Raw genomic sequence first — 25,989 nt, forward strand, 5'->3', positions numbered from 1 at the left:
CTACGATGGCTCGCCCGATCGCACGATAACTCTTTTTGCGCCAGGTGTGTGACTGAAGGACCTATTGCCGACGGTTTTTGAGTCGTGTGGGATGGACCCTCCTATCGCACAAACAAGAAAGACGATGGTTTAAGACTTTGTCGCGAACAGGTGTTAAAAACCATTTGTATTGGACGTCGTTGCACTAGTGTACTACTAGCAGATTTGATCTTGGCAATTGGCGAGAACAAGGGGATTGAAAACCCTTTTGCTGTCGTTGGATGCAAGCATTTGTTTGGTGTGTCTGTGTGCATGTACCGTTTATCTTGTCTGTGTGGTGTCTCCTATTGGTTCGATAAATCTTGGTTCTTAACTGGGGAAAATACTTTTTGCTACTACACTAGTTCACCCTTCCTCTCCGGAAATCCCAACGCCTATCACAAGTAGCAGTCATCCAACCCTATACTATAAATATTTGGCTCTGCTGGCTTAAAAAAGATTATTAGCTTTTAGTTCGGCGGAAGGCTACTAATCAATGCTTACATAGCTTTCGCCAAATCTAGCCCGGCTAAGGGTGTGTTCTGAAACCATCTAGCTTCTACAAAACTTCCCATATCTAGCTCCTTATGTTACCTCTTGCTTGAGGTGGCGAACAGGAAAATGTTCTGGAGCTGCGGCAGCTCCTCCCAGTGCTTGGATGCGCTGGCAGCCAAGTTGGGGCGCTGAAGGCCTAGTGGTTGCCAGGTTGGGCCAACTAGAAAGAGCCCATCTTGGGTGAAACTACACATAGGCGGCAGTTGCGCAGGCTTCATGGTGGAGTGCGGCATGTATAGTACAAACAATATGAGCCTGGTGTTGCTCCTGGCTCGGGAAGAAGAGAAGGGGAGGAGCTCACCTTGCGGTTTGGGCTTGGGGGTGCGGTCGTCCTGGTGCTGCTCCTGGCTCGGAGGGTCTCTGGGGCATCAATGTTGTCAGGGCTAGCTCCAAGCAATGGGGTTGCAGCTCCTTGCAGCAGGCGCGACGGGCGGCGGGGACGATGGGATCCAGCAGGAAACAGCCTTGGACGACCAGATCTGTAGTCGAAGGCGAGGATCTGGCCGACGACGGGGGCAACTGAACGTGGCAAAGGTGAGGGTTCAAGAGGACAAACCAGGGAGATGGGAGATGTGAGCGAGTGGATGCGTGCGAGGTCGAGGGAGGAGGAGCTGGTCGAGACATTTTTTGGGTGGTGGGATTATAGCTGTAAATTACCCAAACTCGTGATTCACCAAAACGTGGAGCTGGGGATGTCTCGTTTTAGAAAAGTGAACTACAACCCATGATAGCTTATGGGATTTTAGTTTTCTGGAGCTATCGCGTTCGGGCTCACTTCCGGATGAGAATTAAAGAAGTTTGGAGTTGAAGAACTTCAGAACAAGCCCTAAATCATGCCTACTAAGCACATGGTGAAAAGCTTTGTATTTGGCTTCCACCAAATGAAGGTGTTAACCGTTTGGCTTCCGCCAAATGAAGGTGCTGCAACTAGTGCATACAAAAGGCACCTTCCGCTAGTCTAATTAGCACGATGAAAATATAATAACTAGCATCTTTCGTCAAATGAAAATATACTAGGCAATACTATCTTCCACTAAAATGCTAGCTATCCGCTCTAATTAGCACAATGCAAAGTCCTCCACCATTTGGTTCCGATTTACGGGAAAATAAATGTTTGGACCTGTCGACACACTAATGCGGGATTATGTTGGGTGACAAAGCACGTCCCAACAATGTGGTCGGTACTCTCTGTAACACCCACGATGCAGCTATATCTCCCACGTGTCGGAGCATGACTTAGAGGCATAACCGCATTGTAGGCATGTCGCAAGAGGGGTAATCTTTACACATCCCATGTACTGAATAAGAAAGGGATAAAGAGTTGGCTTACAATCGCCACTTCACACAATACATGAATATAGCATTACATCATCCAAAATACAATCAAGGTCCGACTACGGAACCAAATAAAGAAAGACAACCCCTAATGCAATAGATCCCCGATCGCCCCGACTGGGCTCCACTACTAATCAACTGAAACGAAACAACACAATGAACAAGATCTTCATCGAGCTCCTCCTTGAGCTCGGTTGTGTCACCTGCATGGTATCATCGGCACCTGCAAACTGGTTTTGGAAGTAATCTGTGAGTCACGGGGACTCAGCAATCTCACACCCTCGCGATCAAGACTATTTAAGCTTATGGGTAGGGAAAAGGTATGAGGTGGAGCTGCAGCAAGCACTGGCATATATGGTGGCTAACTTATGCAAATGAGAGCGAGAAGAGAAGCAAAGCACAGTCGCTACTAGAAGTGATCAAGAAGTGATCTTGAAACTACTTACGATCAAGCATAACACCAAAACCGTGTTCACTTCCCGGACTCCGTCGAGAAGAGACCATCACGGCTACACACGCGGTTGGTGCATTTTAATTCAGTTAAGTGTCAAGTTCTCTACAACCGGATATTAACAAATTCCCATCTGCCCATAACCGCGGGCACGGCTTTCGAAAGTTCAAAACCCTGCAGGGGTGTCCCAACTTAGCCCATCACAAGCTCTCACGGTCAATGAAGGATATTCCTTCTCCCAGGAAGACCCGATCAGACTCGGAATCCCGGTTACGAGACATCTCGACAATGGTAAAACAAGACCAGCAAAGCCGCCCGATGCGCCGACATCCTGATAGGAGCTGCACATATCTCGTTCTCAGGGCAACACCGGATGAGCAATCCGTACAACTAAAACCAACCCTCAAGTTTCCCCGAGGTGGCGCTACAAGGGGCTCTAGTTCGGACCAACACTTAGAGAAGCACTGGCCCGGGGGGGTTAAAATAAAGATGACCCTTGAGCCTGCAGAACCCAAGGGAAGGTGATAGGTTGTTAGTGCAAATGGTAAAACCAAGGTTGGGCCTTGCTGGAGGAGTTTTATTCAAGGCGAACTGTCAAGGGGTTCCCATTATAACCCGATCGCGTAAGGAACACAAAATCAAGGAACATAACACCGGTATGACGGAAACTAGGGCGGCAAGAGTGGAACAAAACACCAGGCATAAGGCCGAGCCTTCCACCCTTTACCAAGTATATAGATGCATTAAATAAATAAGAGAGATATTGTGATATCTCAACAATAACCATGTTCCAACATGGAACAAACTCCGACTTCACCTGCAACTAACAACGCTATAAGAGGGGCTGAGCAAAAGCGCTAACATAGCCAAACAACGGTTTGCTAGGAAGGTGGGTTAGAGGCTTGACATGGCAAAATGGGAGGCATGATAAAGCAAGTGGTAGGTATCGCAGCATAGCAATAGATCGAGCAACTAGCAAGCAAAGATAGAAGTGATTTCGAGCGTATGGTCATCTTGCCTGAGATCCCGCAAGGAAGAAGAACTTGTCCATGAAGAAGAAAAACAGACGTAGCCGAACGGATCCTCACAAACTCGACATTATCGGAACTACCCCAAAGAAGCAACACAGTAAAGAAGCGAACAACATAGTAAACAACCATCACATAAACATGGCATGATGCAAAATCAAGTATGATGCATGTCCGGATTAATGAGGCATGGCATGGCAAAGTGCACAAACAACAGTACAAATTAAGTGGAGCTCAATATGCAACGAGTTGCATATTGACGGAACACCACATGTCTTATTTAGTTCTCTCTCGTTTATGTACCCAACAATATTAAATGTTGTTTAGCATGGCAAGGGGTGAAGCAAAGTAAAACTACCTATCTAGGCAAGTTTAAATGAGGCCGGAACAACAAGCAACAAGTCCGGAAAATCCTCATGTGCATATTTATGAATTTGGTACTGTTCTGCCCTAAACCATATTTTAGAGTTGTTAACCATGCAAAGCAAGTACACCATGTTAAACTAGACATTTTTCTACCCCATTTACATATAAAGTTTGTTAAGTTCCGAGTTACGGTTATTTAGTTATGAATTAAAGCATTTTAGCATGGCATAGGAGCAAAATTAAACAAACAACATTTTAAAGATGTTAAACATGGATGAAAGTTGCATATTATGAAACTAGGCGAAAAACTATGCATTTTTCATATAAAGTTTGTTTTAATATGATGCTATGTTTGTGAGTTATTATATGCATGTTGTGCAAGGGGTTTTCTGTAAAACTGCAAAACCCTGGTTAAAATAGGAAAACGTTCTATGAAAAAAAACACGATATGGGCCGGATCTGAAAGCCTAGCAGAAAGGAAAAGGAGGCGCTGGGGTTTTTCACCATGGGCTTGGTCCATCTGCAGAGGAGGCCAGCTAGGGGCGCTGGGCCTCGCGCGACGGAGTGGAGCAGCTAGGCCTGGGGGCGGTCAACGCACGAGGGCAACGCGCTCGTCTTCGATTCAGAGGAAGCAGGGCGTGGCACTGGTCTTCTCGTTCGAAGCAGAGGAAGCGAGCGGCAGGGACTGCAGCGCCGGACTTGGCGCGAGAGGAACCCAGGCGGACGCGTCGTCCTCACAAAAAAGTGGCTCGTGGCGACACAATGAAGGAGGCAGCAAAGACGGGACTTGGTGCTGGGGTCGTCCCACGCGGGAAGCAGAGGGAGGTTTGAGCATCCATGCCGGCACTGCTGCGGCAGCACGGCCACGGCTTGCAGAAGAATGGGGCGACGGCGGTTCCCTGATGCGGCAAGTACATGGAAAGAGAGAGATATATATGAGAAAGGGCATCAGGGAAGCAAAGATGCGCGGGAGGAAGGAGAGGGATGGCCTGGGTGCTGGTCTTGGTCGCCTGCAGCGGGGTCCTTGTAGGTGCGGGCGGCGGACGGAGAAGCTCCGGCGGGCGATGCTTGCAACGAGGAGGAGGTAGCTCGTGCTCCTACATCCATGGCGGGGACCTGCGGAGGAACACGAGAGGACTGAAGGGGATACAGGAGAAGAGAAGGGAGATGGAGAGGGAAAAGGAGCAGGGGAAGGTCGGCGGGACCTGCTAGTGCTGTCATCGGTGAGGTGGATCGAGCGGCGCGGCTGCCGGAAGCGCCGGTGTTGCGAGAGCCGATGAGGACAAACAGCATAAGGCCGGCCCTGGAGCGCTGATGCTCGACGCGAGGAGAAGGAGGGATCCATGGGAGAAGACCGGGGTAGAGGAGGCCATCAGGGCGTGTGCAGAGGTGAGGCGCTTGGGGCTGTAGCAAATCGGGGCTCCGGTGACGCGCGCTGACGGAGTGGAGGCAAGGGCGGCATGGACCTGGCAGCGAAATCCGGCGAGGACCAGCGACTCGCGGAGCGACATCGTCAACAGGCGTGGTCGCTGGAGCGGTCCAGGTCGAGGTCAGGGTGGAGGAAGCTACAGGCGGCGGCGGCATGTCCATGTCGTCGGGAAGGAGAGGGATCGAGTGGAGCTCGGGCTCGGGCGCTGGTTGGCCCGGCACTGAAGACGAGGTGGATCGGTGGTTGCGTGCGGGAGGAGATGAGGAGGGGATCTGGGAGGATCCCAAGGGAGAGAGTGGTGGCGGCAGGTGAGGGATTGGATGGATGGAAGGATGGGACAGGATCCCTAATTTCTAGGGTTGCCCATTATATATAGCGGTGAAATAGGTTAGGGGCTAACGGATCCCTCCGATTGTAAATGGACGATCGAGAATAGAAGGTTAGAGGAGTCCAAATAAGAAAACGGTGACGTTTTGCAGATGTTTGGGGATGATCTGATCGCAACGGTGATGACTGAGCGGTACGGGACCGGAACAGCTTTCGGACACGCGCGCGGGGAGGGCCGCGGGCTGACGAGAGAGGTTAGATTGGGCCTGGCGGTAGGTGATGGCCTGTGTAGAGGGGCTTGGGCTGAGAGGAGAGGAAGAAGGCAGCCCGGCAACCGTTTCCGGAGACCGAAAACGTCCGATGTTTGACCGGCTATACTGCCGCTATAGTTATCCGTTGGGGCGTCAAACGGACTCCGAATGCGATGAAACTTGGCAGGCGGCCTACCTACACTAAAATAAGACCGCACACCAACTTTCAACCCATTCCGAGAGCATTTTATGGCCACTAATAAAATAATATTTCGGACGTGCCGCGGGCGCGTGCAAGTGTGTCTGGGCTCAGAACGGACAACGGAGAGAACGGGGAGGCCGGGATGGATGCAAGTTTCGAAAACATGATGATGCAATGCATATGATGACATGACAAGATGCAACACGCAAGCGAATGACAAGGCAACAACAACGAATAACTGGAAGACACCTGGCGCGTCGGTCTCGGGGCGTAACAACACTCCACCACTACGAGAGGATCTCATCCCGAGATCTAGGATGACACCGGGGGAAACGGAAGAGGAAGAGAAGAGGTAAAACTAAGTTGCTTCTTTGACAAATGAGTGAAACTGAAGAACCTTGAGAGGTTGAACAAATTTAAAGAAAGAAAGCAACGGCGATGAACGAAGTTGAAAGCACTCCGTTAAGAAAGAGGAATAAGAAAGAACTGATTCGGGTAGCACTCCAGTTGAAAAGAGATGAAAGAACTTGATCAGAGGACACAACACTCTGGTTAAATGGATAAACCAAGAAAAGAAAACGATCTTGAAAAAACAAGAAGATGGGTTGAAGAGAGCAACATCACAATGCCTCCAGAACAAAAGTAAGAATGGAATGGAATGAACGAAGTGAAACACGATCTTGAGAGAGCACGCTTACAATAAATGCTAGAACGGAGTTGTTGGAAAACCAACAACGAAAAGGATAAGCTTGATGTGGACTTTGGACGGACAAAACAAACAACGTTGAGAAGATTTGAGTTGATCTTGCGGAATGATGAAATGATTGGATCCCCTTGAAGAGTAGCACGTCGGTTGAAAAGAATTGACATGACAATCTCGATTATCAAGAAGGATTGGTATTCACATAGGAGTATGAGAACACCGCTTGGAAAAGGTATGGAATCAACATTTGACTTTGAAGCAACTCGAATACCATAACTGAAAAACAAAACAAAGGATTGGCTTGCAGAATAAGCCGGAACAAACATATGATAGAGATTTCGTCCGAAGTTTTCATGGTGGGACCCACACGGGCTCGATCGTACAGCACCATCATGTACAAGGCAGTGCACATGACATACGAAGCATCCCCGAGTCAGCATAGCCAAGGACTCTTTAAGACACAACGAGACCACTGTAAAACCAATTGTGGATAGGCGGACCACTAGACGTCGAACCCCAATCTCATATCATGCATATGACGGAAAGATATCCTAAGAGCTACTTGAATTCCCACTTATGAACTCCCGAAACTTTCTGGTTATGCAATCAGGTGTTGGGGATACAGGGGAAGCATAATGTCTCACCCGAAACTAGCAAATCCTACATCCAGCTGTATCCATCCTTCAACACATAACCAAGAAACCTTCGGAAATCGTTTACCTCAACCTTCGAAAAGCATCCGTTATACGAGTTATGGCAATACTCCCGAACTCCCGCCCCAGTACTGGGTGGCGTCGAGGTTATCTCACCAACAACTGCATAAAAGAGATTTTCGATGTCGGCGAAACTCAGGTATTCCAGAAGTGCAACGATAAAATTGTGACGACAACACCTCGGAGCTCAACTCCCCGGGACACTGCCACAACCCCTCAATGTCAGGAGGCACCAAGAACAATGTTCTCATCACAAAACCATCGAAACGATTCCAAGATACCCGCGTGATCCTAAAAAAATCGTGAAATTTGAGAAGAGAAGAGTCAAAACTATACGTCAGGAGGCCTCACCAGAGCGACGAAGGGACTGAGGAGTAAAAAGAATCCTACTCTCCGATATATATAATCCTATAAGACTCAAAACATTTTTCTAGACTCAACAACGCCAGTGATTCGATCAAGCAGGGGGCTCCTAAGTCGGGGAAGGCTCTGATTACCAACTTGTTACACCCACGATGCAGCTATATCTCCCACGTGTCAAAGCACGACTTAAGAGGCATAACCGCATTGTAGGCATGTCGCAAGAGGGGTAATCTTTACACATCCCATGTACTGAATAAGAAAGGAATAAAGAGTTGGCTTACAATCGCCACTTCACACAATACATGAATATAGCATTACATCATCCAAAATACAATCAAGGTCCGACTACGGAACCAAATAAAGAAAGACAACCCCTAATGCAATAGATCCCCGATCGCCCCGACTGGGCTCCACTACTAATCAACTGAAACGAAACAACACAATGAACAAGATCTTCATCGAGCTCCTCCTTGAGCTCGGTTGTGTCACCTGCATGGTATCATCGGCACCTGCAAACTGGTTTTGGAAGTAATCTGTGAGTCACGGGGACTCAGCAATCTCACACCCTCGCGATCAAGACTATTTAAGCTTATGGGTAGGGAAAAGGTATGAGGTGGAGCTGCAGCAAGCACTGGCATATATGGTGGCTAACTTATGCAAATGAGAGCGAGAAGAGAAGCAAAGCACAGTCGCTACTAGAAGTGATCAAGAAGTGATCTTGAAACTACTTACGATCAAGCATAACACCAAAACCGTGTTCACTTCCCGGACTCCGTCGAGAAGAGACCATCACGGCTACACACGCGGTTGGTGCATTTTAATTCAGTTAAGTGTCAAGTTCTCTACAACCGGATATTAAAAAATTCCCATCTGCCCATAACCGCGGGCATGGCTTTCGAAAGTTCAAAACCCTGCAGGGGTGTCCCAACTTAGCCCATCACAAGCTCTCACGGTCAACGAAGGATATTCCTTCTCCCAGGAAGACCCGATTAGACTCGGAATCTCGGTTACAAGACATCTCGACAATGGTAAAACAAGACCAGCAAAGCCGCTCAATGCGCTGACATCCTGATAGGAGCTGCACATATCTCATTCTCAGGGCAACACCGGATGAGCAATCCGTACAACTAAAACCAACCCCCAAGTTTCCCCGAGGTGGCGTTGCAAGGGGCTCTAGTTCAGACCAACACTTAGAGAAGCACTGGCCCAGGGGGTTAAAATAAATATGACCCTTGAGTCTGCAGAACCCAAGGGAAGGTGATAGGTTGTTAGTGCAAATGGTAAAACCAAGGTTGGGCCTTGCTGTAGGAGTTTTATTCAAGGCGAACTGTCAAGGGGTTCCCATTATAACCCGACCGTGTAAGGAACACAAAATCAAGGAACATAACACCGGTATGACGGAAACTAGGGCGGCAAGAGTGGAACAAAACACCAGGCATAAGGCCGAGTCTTCCACCCTTTACCAAGTATATAGATGCATTAAATAAATAAGAGAGATATTGTGATATCCCAACAATAACCATGTTCCAACATGGAACAAACTCCAACTTCACCTGCAACTAACAACGCTATAAGAGGGGCTGAGCAAAAGCGGTAACATAGCTAAACAACGGTTTGCTAGGAAGGTGGGTTAGAGGCCTGACATGGAAAAATGGGAGGCATGATAAAGCAAGTGGTAGGTATCGCAGGATAGCAATAGATCAAGCAACTAGCAAGCAAAGATAGAAGTGATTTCGAGGGTATGGACATCTTGCCTGAGATCTCGCAAGGAAGAAGAACTAGTCCATGAAAAAGACAAACGGACGTAGTCGAACGGATCCTCGCAAACTCGACGTTATCGGAACTACCCTGGAGAAGCAACACAGTAAAGAAGCGAACAACATAGTAAACAACCATCACATAAACATGGCATGATGCAAAATCAAGTATGATGCATGTCCGGATTAATGAGGCATGGCATGGCAAAGTGCACAAGCAACACTACAAATTAAGTGGAGCTCAATATGCAACGAGTTGCATATTGATGGAACACCACATGTCTTATTTAGTTCTCTCTCGTTTATGTACCCAACAATATTAAATGTTGTTTAGCATGGCATGGGGTTAAGCAAAGTAAAACTACCTATCTAGGCAAGTTTAAATGAGGCCGGGACAACAAGCAACAAGTCCGGAAAATCCTCATGTGCATATTTATGAATTTGGTACTGTTCTGCCCTAAACCATATTTTAGAGTTGTTAACCATACAAAGCAAGTACACCATGTTAAACTAGACATTTTTCTACCCCATTTACATATAAAGTTTGTTAAGTTCCGAGTTACGGTTATTTAGTTATGAATTAAAGCATTTTAGCATGGCATAGGAGCAAAATTAAACAAACAACATTTTAGAGATGTTAAACATGGATGAAAGTTGCATATTATGAAACTAGACGAAAAACTAAGCATTTTTCATATAAAGTTTGTTTTAATATGATGCACTGTTTGTGAGTTATTATATGCATGTTGTGCAAGGGGTTTTCTGTAAAACTGCAAAACCCTGGTTAAAATAGGAAAACGTTCTATGAAAAAAAACACGATACGGGCCGGATCTGAAAGCCCAGCAGAAAGGATAAGGAGGCGCTGGGGTTTTTCACCATGGGCTTGGTCCATCTGCAGAGGAGGCCAGCTAGGGGCGCTGGGCCTCGCGCGACGAAGGGGAGCAGCTGGGCCTGGGCGCTGGGCCTCGCGCGACGAAGGGGAGCAGCTGGGCCTGGGCGCGGTCAACGCACGAGGGCAGCGCGCTCGTCTTCGATTCAGAGGAAGAAGGGCGCGACGTTGGTCTTCTCGTTCGAAGCAGAGGAAGCGAGCGGCAGGGACTGTAGTGGCGGACTTGGCGCGAGAGGAACCCAGGCGGACGTGTCGTCCTCACAGAAGAAGTGGCTCGTGGTGACGCAATGAAGGAGGCAGCGAAGACGTGACTTGGCGCTGGGGTCGTCCCACGCGGGAAGCAGAGGGAGGTTCGAGCATCCATGGCGGCACTGCTGCGGCAGCACGGCCACGGCTTGCGGAAGAACGAGGCGACGACGGTTCCCTGCTGCGGCAAGTACAGGGAAAGAGAGAGATATATGAGAAAGGGCATCAGGGAAGCGAAGATGGGCGGGAGGAAGGAGAGGGATGGCCTGGGTGCTGGTCTTGGTCGCCGGCGGCGGGGTCCTTGTAGGTGCGGGCGGCAGACGGAGAAGCTCCGGCGGGCGATGCGTGCAACGAGGAGGAGGGAGCTCGTGCTCCTGCATCCATGGCGGGGACCTGCGGAGGAACACGAGAGGACTGAAGGGGATACAGGAGAAGAGAAGGGAGATGGAGAGGGAAAAGGAGCAGGGGAAGGTCGGCGGGACCTGCTAGTGCTGTCGTCGGTGAGGTGGATCGAGCGGCGCGGCTGCCGGCAGCGCCGGTGTTGCGAGAGCCGACGAGGATGAATAGCAGAAGGCCGACCCTGGAGCGCTGATGCTCGACGCGAGGAGAAGGAGGGATCCATGGGAGAAGATACCGGGCTAGAGGAGGCCATCAGGGCGGGTGCAAAGGTGAGGCGCTCAGGGCTGTAGCAAATCGGGGCTCCGGTGACGCGTGCTGACGGAGTGGAGGCAAGGGCGGCATGGACCTGGCAGCGAAATCCGGCGAGGACCAGCGACTCGCGGAGCGACAACGTCAACGGGCGTGGTCGCTGGAGCGGTCCAGGTCAAGGTCAGGGTGGAGGAAGCTACAGGCGGCGGCATGTCCATGTCGCCGGGAAGGAGAGGGATCGAGTGGAGCTCGGCCTCGGGCGCTGGTTGGCCCGGCGCTGAAGACGAGGTGGATCGGTCGTTGCGTGCGGGAGGAGATGAGGAGGGGATCTGGGAGGATCCCAAGGGAGAGAGTGGCGGCGGCGGGTGAGGGATTGGATGGATGGAAGGATGAGACAGGATCCCTAATTTCTAGGGTTGCCCATTATATATAGCGGTGAAATAGGTTAGGGGCTAACGGATTCCTCCGATCGTAAATGGACGATCGAGAATAAAAGGTTAGAGGAGTCCAAATAAGAAAACGGTGACGTTTTGTAGATGTTTGGGGATGATCTGATCGCAACGGTGATGACTGAGCGATACGGGACCGGAACAGCTTTCGGACGCGCGCGCGGGGAGGGCCGCGGGCTGACGAGAGAGGTTAGATTGGGCCTGGCCGTAGGTGATGGCTTGTGTAGAGGGGCTTGGGCTGAGAGGAGAGGAAGAAGGCAGCCCGACAACCGTTTCCGGAGACCGAAAACGGCCGACGTTTGACCGGCTATATTGCCGCTATAGTTATCCGTTGGGACGTCAAACGGATTTTGAATGCGATGAAACTTGGCAGGCGGCCTACCTACACTAAAATAGGACCGCACGCCAACTTTCAACCCATTCCGAGAACATTTTTCGGTCACTAATAAAATAATATTTCGGACGTGCCGCGGGCGCGTGAAAGTGTGTCTGGGATCAGAACGGACAACGGAGAGAACGGGGAGGCCGGGACGGATGCAAGTTTCAAAAACACGATGATGCAATGCATATGATGACATGACAAGATGCAATACGCAAGCGAATGACAAGGCAACAACAACGAATAACTGGAAGACACCTGACGTGTCGGTTTCGGGACGTCACACTCTCGCGGAAGGTTTGAGGATCCGCTTCAAAAATGCCCTAAGAATTGTAATCCACAAAAAATTCTACGAAATCCTTTTGAATCAAGGTGCCCTCAGAGAAACGTGATAGTGTTCGAATTAAATCAACCCACCCTAAAGCTATCTGATCACTACGTGGTCGAGCATATTTTAGTTATGGTTATTTAGCAGAAGAATTAAAATGGTTCAAACCTCGAGAGACGAGAACAACTCGGGGGCACCAGCTATCGCTTTCCAAGAGATGCCGTCCCCATCCCCCTGTAATCAAAGGGCAAAGAGAAGGGACGAGGGCTTGAGATAGATATCCCAACCAAAGGACACCAATCTCTAGGCTTAACTCTGGCAGTGTCGGGACAACTTTTTGAACGACGATCTCCTCGGGCGGATTGCCTGCCCAAGACGTTGCACCAAACACACCCACACACAGGAGAGCTCTTTGCTCGCAACGCCGCAGTAGTACAATACTCGCATATCCTGCTTCGCGCTCGTGCTCCTCCCCTTGTTTGTTCCGCCGTCTTATTTTAGGCCCTCCTCGACGGCAGTCCGCATATGCAGCGAGCAAACAGATCTCCACACGAAGCACAAGGCGTACAATCCCTGCCAAAAACTAGGCATTAGGCTGCTAATATAAACAACAGCTACTACTGCAACCACCCTAGGCACAGAGCAACTCACGGAGTTCGCTCCTGGAGCTGGAGGAGTGCATTGTGCTTGTGTTGCTGGTGTTTTGAAGGGGATCGCCCTGGTTTCAGTTTCCAAGACCGGCCCCGCTTGTTTAGAATGTGAAATACTCCCTCAGTCCGGAAACACTCGTCGGATAAATGGTTAAATATGAATGTATCTAGAATTAAAGCACATCTAGATGCATCCATTTGGTCGACAAGTATTTCTGAACGGAAGGAGTACTATACTCCACACAAGCAAGACCAAACATGTTTTAGGCCCGGTTTGGGTAAGGTCGTGTCGGCTCGCACTTGGGCCGTTGGGCAGATGATGGGCTCCACGGGCTTTCCCTTTCTCTGGCATCGCTGCCTGCTTCCTTTTGACTTGGCAGGGGAATTAGGCAGCTCGCTTACAGCACCAATAAAGGAAAAGAAAAACAAACCACAGCAAAAGAAAAGCCTCACTGTCACTGGTTAAGTAAGTACTCTTTCTGTATGTGGGAGTAGGAGCGCTAGCTAGCAGGAGGTCGAAGAGGGAATGATCAGGCTAGAGGCGTATCGGATCCCGTAGCGTAGCGTGGAGTAGAGAGAGGCAGGGCAGGAGGCAGGAGCGAGTCGAGTGATGTATCCTGGGTTTGCGTGCGTGGAGGTTAGTGCCAAAAGGCGGGATCTTCTATGCCTGACCGCGACTGTTCCTTGGACCGATGATCGGATTCGATTCGACGGGGGACTTTATGGAACTTGGGGGAGCCATCATGGATTGTTTCCGCCAATTATATCTCTTGTTCTCTCTCTCTCTCTCTCTCTGTGTGTGTGTATCCACTACTAACTCGCGCGGCCCGCGCCCGCCCGCCCGTCTTTTCCTGTGTTCCCTCCTCATCCTCGCGTCGCTCCTCTTTTGCTCTTTTGCTTCTTTTGATTCATTTCCTTGCTCTTTTATTTTCCCATTCCCATCCGCCCTTCTTTCGCTACGCCTCCTTTGCTCTTTAGTTTCTTCTTTCTCTGGGTTTGGAAGCCCCTAGCGGCTCCTTCTTGACCTAATCATGTGCCCAAACGTGATCTTCATGGAGCACAACCCTGCCGCTTTATTACTAGCTCCACCACCAAGTTCATCTTCAGTTTTGCCTAGCTGTAAGTATTGTCCCTCAAAAAAAAAGCTGTACGTATTGTAGATGTAGATGTAACGTAACATGATCGATGCATGCATGCATGCATCGGTCCAGATACACTGCGCACAGTCAAAGGTGGTGGTGGCGTACATGGTGTGCTGCATCTGCATGCAGGGCCAGAAATTTCGATCCGTCGTGTCATTGCAAAATGACACCCCACCCCCGTGGATGGAAATTAAAGACTGACCCGACCCGACCCGACCGGCCGGCCTGATGCAGCGCACCGCAGGCTTTCAGGCATCGCTGCGACGCTGCCTGCCCGCCTAACGGACGCATGCATGCATGCCATGCCATGCCATGCATCGTCTCCTTGTTGCTCGCTCACTTACTCCGTGGTGGATAGCCTGGCCTGGGATCCCACAACCGGCTCAGAGGAGGACGGAGGAGGGACAGATCGAACTGTGCCCCTCGTGATCGCCAAACTCCAATGGACTCGTCGTAGTTGTACGAGCGCATGTCAGTAGCACTAGCACTACGTACGACATCCCTCCTCGAGAGCCCCTCCACGTCCCCATATATGTGTGTGTGTGTGTGTGTGTGTGCATGGGGGACTGTTCCCGGTTTCACGTGGCCTTCCTTTTGACCGAGCGCCACATCCTTCTTTGACCACGCCCCGGCCCCAGACCACAGGCGCATGAGAGGGACATCCGGACGGACATCCCCTCGCTGCGCCGGCATCGCGTCTCGCGCCCCCGGCCGGAATCCAAAATCGGGTCGGCCCAGGTTACCACGTAAAAAGCGAGCCAACCCAGCCCCAGCCCCAGCCCCAGCCGGCCACCACCACCGTACTCCCACGTCGTCGCTATAAGAACCCCAGGATCCCGTACCCTACCTCCCACATCCATCCACATGCGCCAAACACCTCAACGATCCAGCTAGTGTCTGTTAACTCTTAAGTGGCCGGCCACCTCAGAGTCCAGCAACAGACACCCCCTAGCTACGTCCTCTTTGGTTTGGTTTGGTTTCGACCCCGGTCTCGAAGCTCTCCCTCTTCATATTAATCTCCCCCCGATACCAGCAGCTAGTAGCACTAGAGTAGACATCGCCTTCTCTGCTCGATCTATTCCTGCAAGTAGCTCCTACTGCTAGTCAAGATGCTGCACGAGGCGGCGCCATGCACGTGCGGGCTGCTCTACGGCAGCTGCGGCGGCGGCTGCTCCATGCTGTTCGCCGCGGCGCCGGGGGACCACCACTACTACATCAAGCAATGCGGCGACGACGGCTCCTACGCCTCCTACGGCGGCTCCGTCGACTGCACGCTCTCGCTCGGCACGCCCTCCACCAGGCGCGCCGAGGCCGGGGTCCGCGCGCCGGCGGCCGGGCTGCCGTGGGAGGCAATGCCCAGCTGCAACGGCAGGCAGGATATCGGCCCGGCGCGCGCTGATCAGAGCAATGCCGGCGCCGCGTCCGCTCGCCGGTGCGCCAACTGCGACACCACCTCCACCCCGCTCTGGAGGAACGGGCCACGCGGACCAAAGGTGCGTGCGCGCGTAAACTGATGATCATATACTACGTACATGGCCACGTACTCAGCGACACTGCCTTACGGACATACATGGATATCCATGCTAACTGATCATTGTTGCATCATCTGTGCAGTCATTGTGCAATGCGTGCGGAATCCGGTACAAGAAGGAGGAGAGGCGCGCGGCGGCGGCCGCGGTGGCGCCGACGGCGCTTGCATCGGACAGCGGCATCGAGTACGCGTACGGGTACGCGCGGCACCACCAGCAGCAGCAGCAGCAGTGGGGGTGCTACGGCCCGGCCGTGGCGAAGGCGGCGTCCTACGGGCTGTTCGGCGACGCGGCGGCGGAGGACGGGCCGTGCCTGCCATGGGGGCTCGGCGTCATGCCCTCGTCGCCGGCGTTCGGGTCCGTCCGGGAGATGACAAGCCTGTTCCAGTACTACTAGCCATAGCCATAGCCATAGCTCGCTCGCTCTCTAGGGACTTTCTTTCCTTCCTTCTCCCCTTTTAAGTAACAAAGAAGATGCTGTGGTACTTCTTTTTGAGGGCACGCAAGATGCTGTGCTTGACCAACGACCCGGCTGCGGCTGCATGAAAGTTGAAGCTGAAATGAAATGGATCACTCCCCGATTTCTTTCCTTTCCTCCCGTCTTGTTTCCTCTTCTTGCGTGATGATTCTTTCTCTTTCTTTTCTTTTTGTGAGCCGACGTTTGCATATACTCCGAGATATCTTTCCATGATGGGTGGATGCATGTCGCATGATGATTACAGCGAATGGTACATGTCCTACTTTGCTAATCATCACTGAGATGTGTTCATTGGAGACCCCGTGCACAGCTAGATAGATTTGCACCTTTTGCTGGCTCGGTGCCCCAACGGTCAATCATCGGTAGCTGCATATATCAGGGGCCCATAAACGTACGTACAGGCCCTGCTTTTTATAGGGCTTCTCAGAGTGAGGCTCCGTACTATCTTCCAATCTCGCTACGCTGCTACTGCCAGCATAAATTAGCATTGGTTTAGAGCAACGCTGATGCAATATACTTTTTTTTAGAAAGTATGCCAATGGCGTACCTTATCTTTATAAAAGATAGAAAGAATTTACAAGAGAGGCACGAGCTAGATGTTAGGATCTAAGCTCGGCCAACACCAATTACACCCAAACTACACTACTCTTTAGAGCTACTCTCTCACAAAATGTGTTAAACCTCCAACTCCTACACCGGCTTGTCTCCATTGCTTTACTACTCTGAATATCTCGTCAACCAATTCTCTTGGGGTTCGCTGTTGTTGTAGCCTATTGAACACACGCGCGTTCCGTTGCTTCCACAACTCCCATCCGACCACGATGACGAACGTGTCGTAGCCTCTCTTAAGACCCTTAGGCATCCCCGTCCTAGTCTCGATCCACCAATCGAGGAAGGTATCATCCACCACCGAAGCCCGCGTATTTAGGGCTAGGTCTTGAAAGCAGGTGTGCCACACCTCTCGAGCATAGCCACATTGTACCAAGATGTGTTCGGCATTGTCTTCATCTTGCAAGCATGTGTAGCATGCAGACGGTCGGTCTTGTAATCCATGCTTTGCCCTTCGGTCAGAGGTCCAAATACGGTGCTGCACAGCCAGCCAGATGAAGATTTTACACTTCAAAAGTGCCCAACTTTTCCAGATGCAGGAGGCATACGGAGCCCTTTCATCACCGAGGCAGAGTTTTTGATAGGTTGACTTGGCAGAGTATAATCCAGAAGGGTCAGCAGGCCAAGAAAAACAGTCTGGATTGCTTGGATCCCTTTGCACTGTGTTAATGGCCAGATTCAGGTGCACCAGCTGCAAATGGCCAACAAAATTCAGCTCCCCATTAATATCATGTAGCCACCGGCCATTCTCCAACCCTTCACTGACCATACGTTTGATCCTTGTACGAGTGTCAACCAAAGCGTGGATCATGGGTGCAATATCAGTCACCGCAAAGCCATGAATCCACCGGTCCCGCCAGAAGAGAACCTTAGTGCCCTCGCCCACCTCAATCTTAACCATGCTGTCAAAAACAGCTCGGGCATCCTCATCCTCACTCATGCGCATGCCCTGCCAAGGTCTCTCCGGATTCGTGCGTTTCAACCATTCCCATCGAACCCTAAGTGCGAGCCCCTGCAACTTAAGGTTCTTGATGCCGAGCCCTCCGAAGCACGTCGGCTTGCAGACCGCATTCCAAGCCACCATGCAATTGCCACCCGAGACCTGATCCTTCCCCGCCCAGAAGAATGTTCTCATCCATTTGTCAAGCTCCTCGAACACCCATGCTGGTGCATCAGTGATCATGAAATGGTGGATAGGTTTCGCCGCAACCACCGACTTGACCAACACAAGGCGCCCGGATCTTTGTAGCAAACCTCGTTGCCAACCGGGAGCACACTTATTCGCTCTATCCAACATGGGCTGCCAATCCGTCTTCTTTAGCTGATGTATGGCGAGTTGCAATCCAAGGTATTTGCAGGGAAACTTCCCCAACTCGCACTGCAGTAGGTTAGAAACCCTGATCCTATCTTCCTCTTCACCGTGGATGAGAATAGCAGATGACTTTCCATAGTTAACCCTCAGCCCAGATGCATCTCCAAAAGCTTTAAGCGCCATGGTCACGAACCTGAGATCGACCTCGTTTGGCCTGACAAACAGAGCCACGTTGTCTGCATAAATCGACACACTTTGATGAGGCCTGATACCTGTAAATGGCTTCATAACACCTTCCTCTGCGCCCTTTACCATGATGCAGGAGAGCGCATCCATCGCAATGATGAACAAAAGAGGGGACACCGGGTCGCCTTGTCTCAGACCTTGGGCGAGCAAAAAGCTCCTGCCGGGAACGCCATTGACGAGCACTTTAGTAGAGGCCGTGCGTAGAAGGATGGCGATCCATGCTAACCATCTCTGACCAAAACCTTTGCGCCTCATAACTTCAAACAGGAAGGGCCAAGATATAGAGTCAAACGCCCTCGATATGTCTAATTTCAGGAACACCCCAGCTTCTTTACGTGCATGGATCTTTCTGGCCACTTGCCTCACAAGGAGGAAGTTGTCATGCAGGTGCCTGCCACATATAAACGCTGACTGATTGGCCGTGACAATTTCCTTCATTCTTCTCCTCGCACGATTAGCCAGCATCTTGGCGAAAAGCTTAGCAACGCTGTGGGTAAGGCTGATAGGACGAAAATCCCCAACCAGCTCCGCATCGGATTTCTTAGGGATGAGCATAATATGTGCTTTGTTGAGCCTTCCAAAACCCCTCCCATCCTGCACATACAACTTCATCATCATCGCCATAACATCGTTCTTTATGATCGTCCATGCCCTCTGATAAAAAGCAGCAATGAAACCATCCGGCCCAGGGGCCCGGTCCGGTGGCAGTTCCTTGATGGTGTTCCAAACTTCTTCCTCCGTGAAAATGTTCTCAAGCTCGCCAAGATCGTGAGTCTCCATACCCAGGAAATTGAGGTCTAGATCTGCCTCCCTGGTCGTTGCATGACCCAGCAACTGCTCGTAAGCCTCGGTGAAGATTTCACCCTTCCTCTCTTGCTCAGTAATGAGCTCCTCGTTGTGCCTAATGTGAGGGATGAAATTTTTTGATCTCCGCCCATTTGCCACGGCCTGAAAGAGCTTAGTGTTCGCGTCACCTTCCCGGATCCATCGTAGCCGTGAGCGTTGACGCTCGATGGTACGTTGCAAAGAGGACAGCCCCAAGAGCGCCAGTTTGATAGTCTTGCGAAGCCAAAGCTCGGCGGGAGTGAGAGCACGCATCTCCATGGCGCGGTCGAACTTGAGAATGACATAGTTGGCAATAGCGATATGTGTCTTGATGTTACCAGTCTTCCTCTGTCCCCAGGTTTGTAGCGCGACAGCCATATTTCTCAAGAGCGCATCCATCCTCTTGAAAGGATCCACTATGTTCTCGTCACATACCCATGCATACCGAACAGCTTGATCAAACCCCTCTAGTTTGGTCCAGTACATCTCGAAACAGAATCTTCTCTTGTGGCAGAAAGGAGCTGAAGTAGACAGGTGGAGCGGGGCATGGTCCGAAATGTTAGTGGACAGAGCTGGAGGAGGACATCCGGATGAGAAAGCTCCCAGTCCACAGTCACCAACACACGATCGATCTTTGTCATCACCGGTTGATCCCTTTCATTTGTCCACATGAATCTCCGGCCGTGCATGTAAACCTCCTTAAGTTCATTATTGTCCACAAAATCCTTAAATCTCCTCATGATTCGTCTGTTGATATTATTGTTGCTCTTGTCCTCCGCCCGAAGAATCATATTGAAGTCTCCCAAAACCATCCACGGCCCAGGGCAGGCCGCGCGCAAAGCATGAAGATCGCATAGAAATTGAGTTTTGGGGCCCTCTCCTTGCGGCCCGTACACTGCCGTGACCCACCAAGTCGATCCTCCCTTGTCATGAACGAGCCCTGTGATAGAGTTGGTGTCGCGCACGATGTTATGCACGGATAGCACCGTGCTATCCCAAGCAAGTAGGATGCCCCCACGAGTCTCCTCAGCCGGCACATAGTCAAACCCATCGAACGATGGGCCAATGCATTGCATAACGATGAAAGGATCGAATACATCTAGTTTCGTCTCTTGGAGACACACAAGGCTAACCTTGGCCGCCACTACAAACTCCCTAACTGCATGCTTCTTGGCAGGGTTGTTAAGGCCCCTCACGTTCCAACACAACACATGTGGGTTAGGATCCATGGATATAGTGATGAGGACCGCCCACTACCGAACCCAACCATCAAGCTGGGGTTGCCACCACCATGTTGCCGGCCCTCAATTCGCAAGCCGGAGGGACCTCCTTCCCAAACAGGGCGGCGATCACTTTGATATGCTGCTCGCGGAGAGGGGTGTCGAAGATGTTCGCAAGCTCAGCAATTGAGTCCTCATTTCCTTCTAAATCTTCCGGACCAGACCTAGTGCCCGCATGAGCACGTTCTCCGCCTGTGTAGCCTTCACGGGAATCGACGACATCGCGCGCTTGGCTCCTCGTGTAGTACCTCGTGGCGTGAATGGTTCTTCTTCCGGTCTCAGCGGTGATTGCACTTCCTGAAGGAGAGGGGGTGCCAACTTGCGGACAAGGGCATTGCAGAACCACTTCAGTTTTACGAAAGCAGCGACCTCCTGTGGCTTCATGCCACCATTGCATGCCAACTCCACGTTTTGCATGTCGCTGTTTACGTGAGGAATTAGATGGGTGGCCTCGAACTCCTGCATGGACGCCACTTGTCCAGGGGCCCCCTTGTCCCCGCCTGTTTGGGCATCCGTGCCAATCATTGGCACCAACTCACCCAGCGAATTAGCCTGGGCACTGATCCCCACAGATCCTCCACTTCCCGCCTGGTCTCCGATGGGCCCGTGTGGGGCTGGCTCCAGCGTACACCCAATGGGATCCTGTGTGGAGGGCGAGATCCCAGCCTGCATGTGGCCCTCCACGCCTCCCGATACTGCTGCATCTTTGTCTCCCCTGTCGCGTGCCTCCGACCTGGGATCCAGTCCCGCACCAACCACCAAGGTGGGGGCCACTACCATCGCCACCTCCTCCGTCGTGGGGCCATCCAGCTGTGGCGACACCACTGACCCGCCAGTCCCGCCCTTGGTCATGTCTGGCCGGGCTGCCAGAAGCCGTATCTCCTCGGGTTCAACATCTTTATCCATCAGGGTCGCATCAAATCGCGCGTGGGAGTCCATCAGAACTGTTTGCTGCATGATTGGTGCCGGATTCATCGCCCCCTCTCCAAAGGACCGTTCTGGAACCACCTGTCCCACCACCTGCCTCCTCGAAGCACACGCGCCAGTGGGATTCGAAATTCGAATCGTCCCCGTGGCATCCTTGTCCACCTGTCCGGGCCCAGAAGCGATCCGGTCAAAAGCAGACTGACGCACCGTCAGCCTATCGTGGGCGCGGACCCCGGCCCCACCACGGCATCTCTCTCTAGCCTGGGCCATGGGGGGAATCTTCCACTCCGACGATGGCGCTCCGCCACGGGCCACGCCGCCGGCATAGCTCCGGCCACCTCCCGTCCCTCCGGCATTGTTGCCCCTCAAGTCGCGGACCCCAAACTGCCAGCCAAAGTTCTGCGTGTTAGCGCCTCCTCCCATATCCATCTCTGAGTCCGGCAGGCCGCTTTGGCCACTGTCCGACGAGCCGCCCAAGAACCATGGTTCCTCCCCCTCTGGGAACGAAATCACAGAGTCCAGATGTATGAGCACTTTGTATTGCAGAGTCTTGGGCTGGAAAAGCGCCCTCTGCTCCTCCGGCTCCGGCACCGCGAGCCAGCGGTGGGTGGGGATTTGCTCCGGGTCCGCCGTCCAGGCCAGCAACTTGAACGCAGCAAGATCTGAGCGAGCAGAGGTCTCCGGCGCAACGGAATCGATGATACATGCACCGCCCAACAAACTCTCAATCACCTCAAGCTCCCATGCGTGCGCCGGGATCCCCTCGATGACCACCCTCACCTTGAAGCGCATGGCCGCGAACACCGCCTGCGACTGCCTGATCCACTGCCGGAACGACAACCTGTGCCCATCAAGCTCCAGCACCGGCCGCCTACTCAACAGATTCCTGTCCTCCTGTCTAGCAAAGACCACCAGGAAATCCTCCGGCCAGAACTTGTGCACCGAAAATCTGTCCTCAGGGATGCCCATCCTGTCTTTCAGAGCACACCTCACCAGCTCCGGCGAGATCTCCGACCTGTCCCCACCAATGTACACCACCATGGCTTTGTGAAGCCGGTGCTCAATGTCATCCATGGCGCGGGGTCCTCCTTACAACGCACAACTCTGACGGCTCCATCTCCGGATCAACCACCACCTCCAAGCGCGGCACGACGAGCCGCGGCCACACCGGGTCCGCCACAGGATCAGCCAAGGGCGGCGGTGGTGCGGCCCTGGCAGAAGCAGCGTGCCTGGCTGACCCAGACCCCACCTCGTCCCGCGGCGCGGAACGGCGAGCCACCTTAGCCGCCGCATCCCGACGGAGCTCCTCCACCGGCGACGGGCTGCGCGGCCGCTTGCACTGCGAGGCGACATGGCCGGGGAGCCCGCAGCGGAAGCACACCACCTCATTGGTGCAGTCCTTCAGAAAGTGCCCTTTTGCAAGACACCGAAAGCACTTGTCCCGCATCTCCGGCGAGACCTCCATCCTCACCGGCGAGGGGCGGCACGGAGCCCTAGCTGGCAGATCCGCACCCACCCTCCTCTTCCACAGGGTCTTCTTCGAAGCAGGGGCAGCCTGCCACGGGGACACACGCCGGCAGGTCTCCGGCACGGCACCCTCCAGCAGAGGCGCGGCCGGTGGCGTGCCGGGCGCCAACGGGCCAGCCACGTCCTCGGCGGATCTCTCGGAAGCCGAGGAGATCCCCAGACCAGAGACGACAGGTCTCTCCCGAGGGAACACGGAGTTGACGGAGCGGGGGCTCTCCGCCATGGCCAGGAAGCAGAGAGCGGGGGCCGCGCGATCGATCACCATAGAAGATTGCAATGGGCCTTCACATGACGTACACCATGACGTACACCCGATGCATTATACTCAAAGCCTAAAATCCTTTGGACCCATCGGTCAGCGTCTATGCCCGTTCTTCACGTAATAAAGACATTACATTTTCATTCACTCACACAGATATTGCAATTTTATTCACATTCCGTTCAACATCACATAGACATTGCAATTTTCATATCTGGAACTTGCTTTCACCATAAGATAACTGAAGTCGAAAATGACCTAGAACGAGAAATTAAAATGTGAAATAATTCACCGGTTTATGCCATTTGGAAATGACATCACAGGGGAAGGGGAGGCTTTGCCTGCTACGATTTGTGCTTTGATACGGTCTATATACCAACGGGATTCATGTATGTGGAAGAAGGCTACAACTTTGTAGCCCTCCATAATCATTGATTCCTTTTCGACCATGGTGGCGTCCTCCATGTGAGGCTGAGAAGTGTTTCACATACTGCCTTAATACCGATGTATTTTTGGAAAACCAATATAAATATTGTAGCCCTGAAACGACGGCTAAAGCCTGTTTGAAGCCCACTCGCTTTGTTTTACCATGTCTTTCATTACGTGGGTATTCTGCTGGAAAACAATGATCTGGTGGGGACCTTAGCATAACTCTTAAGGGTTAGTTTTTTAGTGGTCCTTTAAGACGCCAGAGCTATGTATCGCCTACTGCCCAATAGAAGGGGGGGGGGGGGGGGGGGGTTCTACATGGTTTTTTCTGGGAATTTTTTCTGTGCCGGGTTTTTTCCAAATATTCTTCTGCTTTTTCTCGTACATTTTCTTTTTTCAACACATGTCTACATTTTTAAATCACCTTGTGTATTTTTCTCATACACGTCGAACATATTTAGAGCATGATGTATATTTTCCAATTACATGTTAAACAATTTAAAGGCACATTGAACATTTTTTAATTGACACGAACATTTTTTTTAAAAACAAAAGGATCCTTTTTTACATTGTATATTTTTTTCTAAAATTTCATGATTTTTTTAGAACGCATGATTTAATTTTTTTTGACACATTCAACTTTTTAATGCCATCAACATTTTTTAATTACACGAACATTTGTTTACATTGTAAAAAAATTTAATGTCATGAACATTTTTTTGAAATGCGTGAACATTTAAAAAATGTCACATACATTGTTTTGAATGCCATCAAAGTTTTTTGAATTATGTGAACATTTTTATAAAATTATATAGTTTTTTTAAATACAAACATTTGTTAAGCGTCACAAACATTTCTAAAAGTTGTGCCAATATTTTTTTAACACTGCATTATCATTTTCTCATTTTCTGAACGTGCAATGAACATATTTGAAATTTAAATATAGCTAGTTGTTTATGTAGCATTACTCTGCATATTAGCTTTCTTATCATCGATTCATATTATCATATTTATATTTGCTTTATCAAAATGCATTATATAGTTAGTGCTTATGAAGAAGTTTCTGTGGTAAACTTTTCTTGAATTGTACCCCATGAAATAAACATGGTTAAGGACTTTACGGAGCCGTTGAAAACTGCTAATCTAAGTCCATCCTTCTTATGCCTTCAAACTTTGTTGTGGTGTAGATTTTGATAGGCATCACTGTCTGAACTGTTGTTTAGTTCGACGTTTCCATCAAATTGCATGTTTTGCAACAAATCAATCTTAATGTTTAGTTGTACAAATATTTTCCTATTTATACCATGCACATTAATAAAAAAAAAGGTGTCAGTGTTGTTCTTTAGTCATACATTGTATGCCTTTGATCTTCATCTTATTCTAGTGGTGCGGTGAAGCTGCCCACACATACACGCCGTCATTTCCTACCTTGTCCTATCTGATTTGGCTGAGTATATGAACAATACCATAGTCTATTATTCCTATTTTAAATTGTGTCTCTTGATTTGTCTATATGAAATGGGATGAAATCGACAGTACACTAACCATGGTTATTTATATAAATACAAAACCGGTTTTTTTGTCTGCTTGTTTCTCATTCAGAATACTAAGCCTGATATGAGGGCAAAGTCTCTTGAGATAGTGAGACATGCCCATTGTGTCTCATTGTTACAACAACTATAACTAAGAAGACAAAACATCTTAGGGATGGCAGGACAACCCCAAAGTCATGTCTAGAAGTAGTGTTCAAGATAGTCGCCAATTTCAGTGAAACAAGCTCACTGAAGTCATCGCCTAAATAAGTTTGACCTTTTCAATCTCAACTCCAAGCAGAAATACATGGTACAACTCTACCCTGATGGGAAGTTGAATCTCTAAGGAAAATCACGAAGAAATCTAACACACACATTGTTCCTAACCAGCTAGAGCTGGAGGATATAAGCATCAAACAAGGACAATCTCATCAGCTTGTTCAGTTGCTCGTGCATCAGCTTCGGGGCAAGGTTACCATTTCTTAAGTTGTGTTGATGTGGACTAAATCTCTAGAATTATTTTGTTTGTTACATTAATTTGCATTGTGGGCAACTTGGACGCACAATGGATGTAATAAGTGTAATTTCCTATTTTATAGTGCATGTATATTCTTAATTATTGTATTCTACAATCCGCTAATGGGCCAAATGTATTTTAGCCATTAACGGCCAAAATAACCATACGCCACAAATTAGCCAAAATAATCATGGGCTACAAGTGGGTCGAAAGCAACAGAGGCCACAAACGGGCCGAAAGCACCATGGATAGTGGACGAGTCGAAAGACACCATGGGTTGCTAATGGCC

General features: G+C 50.5%; 1 protein-coding gene and 1 pseudogene across 1 annotated transcript; one reads left to right on the forward strand and one right to left on the reverse strand.

Annotated features, from left to right (window-relative positions):
- Positions 1-15,087: 15,087 nt before the first annotated feature.
- LOC147980031 (GATA transcription factor 18-like) lies at positions 15,088-16,354 on the forward strand. The gene is made up of 2 exons (XM_087516816.1): positions 15,088-15,723; positions 15,845-16,354. Exons 1-2 carry the CDS (start codon positions 15,340-15,342, stop codon positions 16,154-16,156), a joined length of 696 nt encoding a protein of 231 aa, XP_087372942.1. The 5' UTR covers positions 15,088-15,339; the 3' UTR covers positions 16,157-16,354.
- Positions 16,355-20,653: 4,299 nt separating this feature from the next.
- Positions 20,654-23,186, reverse strand: LOC147980032 (uncharacterized; annotated as a pseudogene).
- Positions 23,187-25,989: the final 2,803 nt, after the last annotated feature.

This window comes from Triticum urartu, chromosome 3A (assembly GCF_056163025.1).
Source record: "Triticum urartu cultivar PI428250 chromosome 3A, HENAU_Tu73, whole genome shotgun sequence".
NCBI lineage: Eukaryota > Viridiplantae > Streptophyta > Magnoliopsida > Poales > Poaceae > Triticum > Triticum urartu.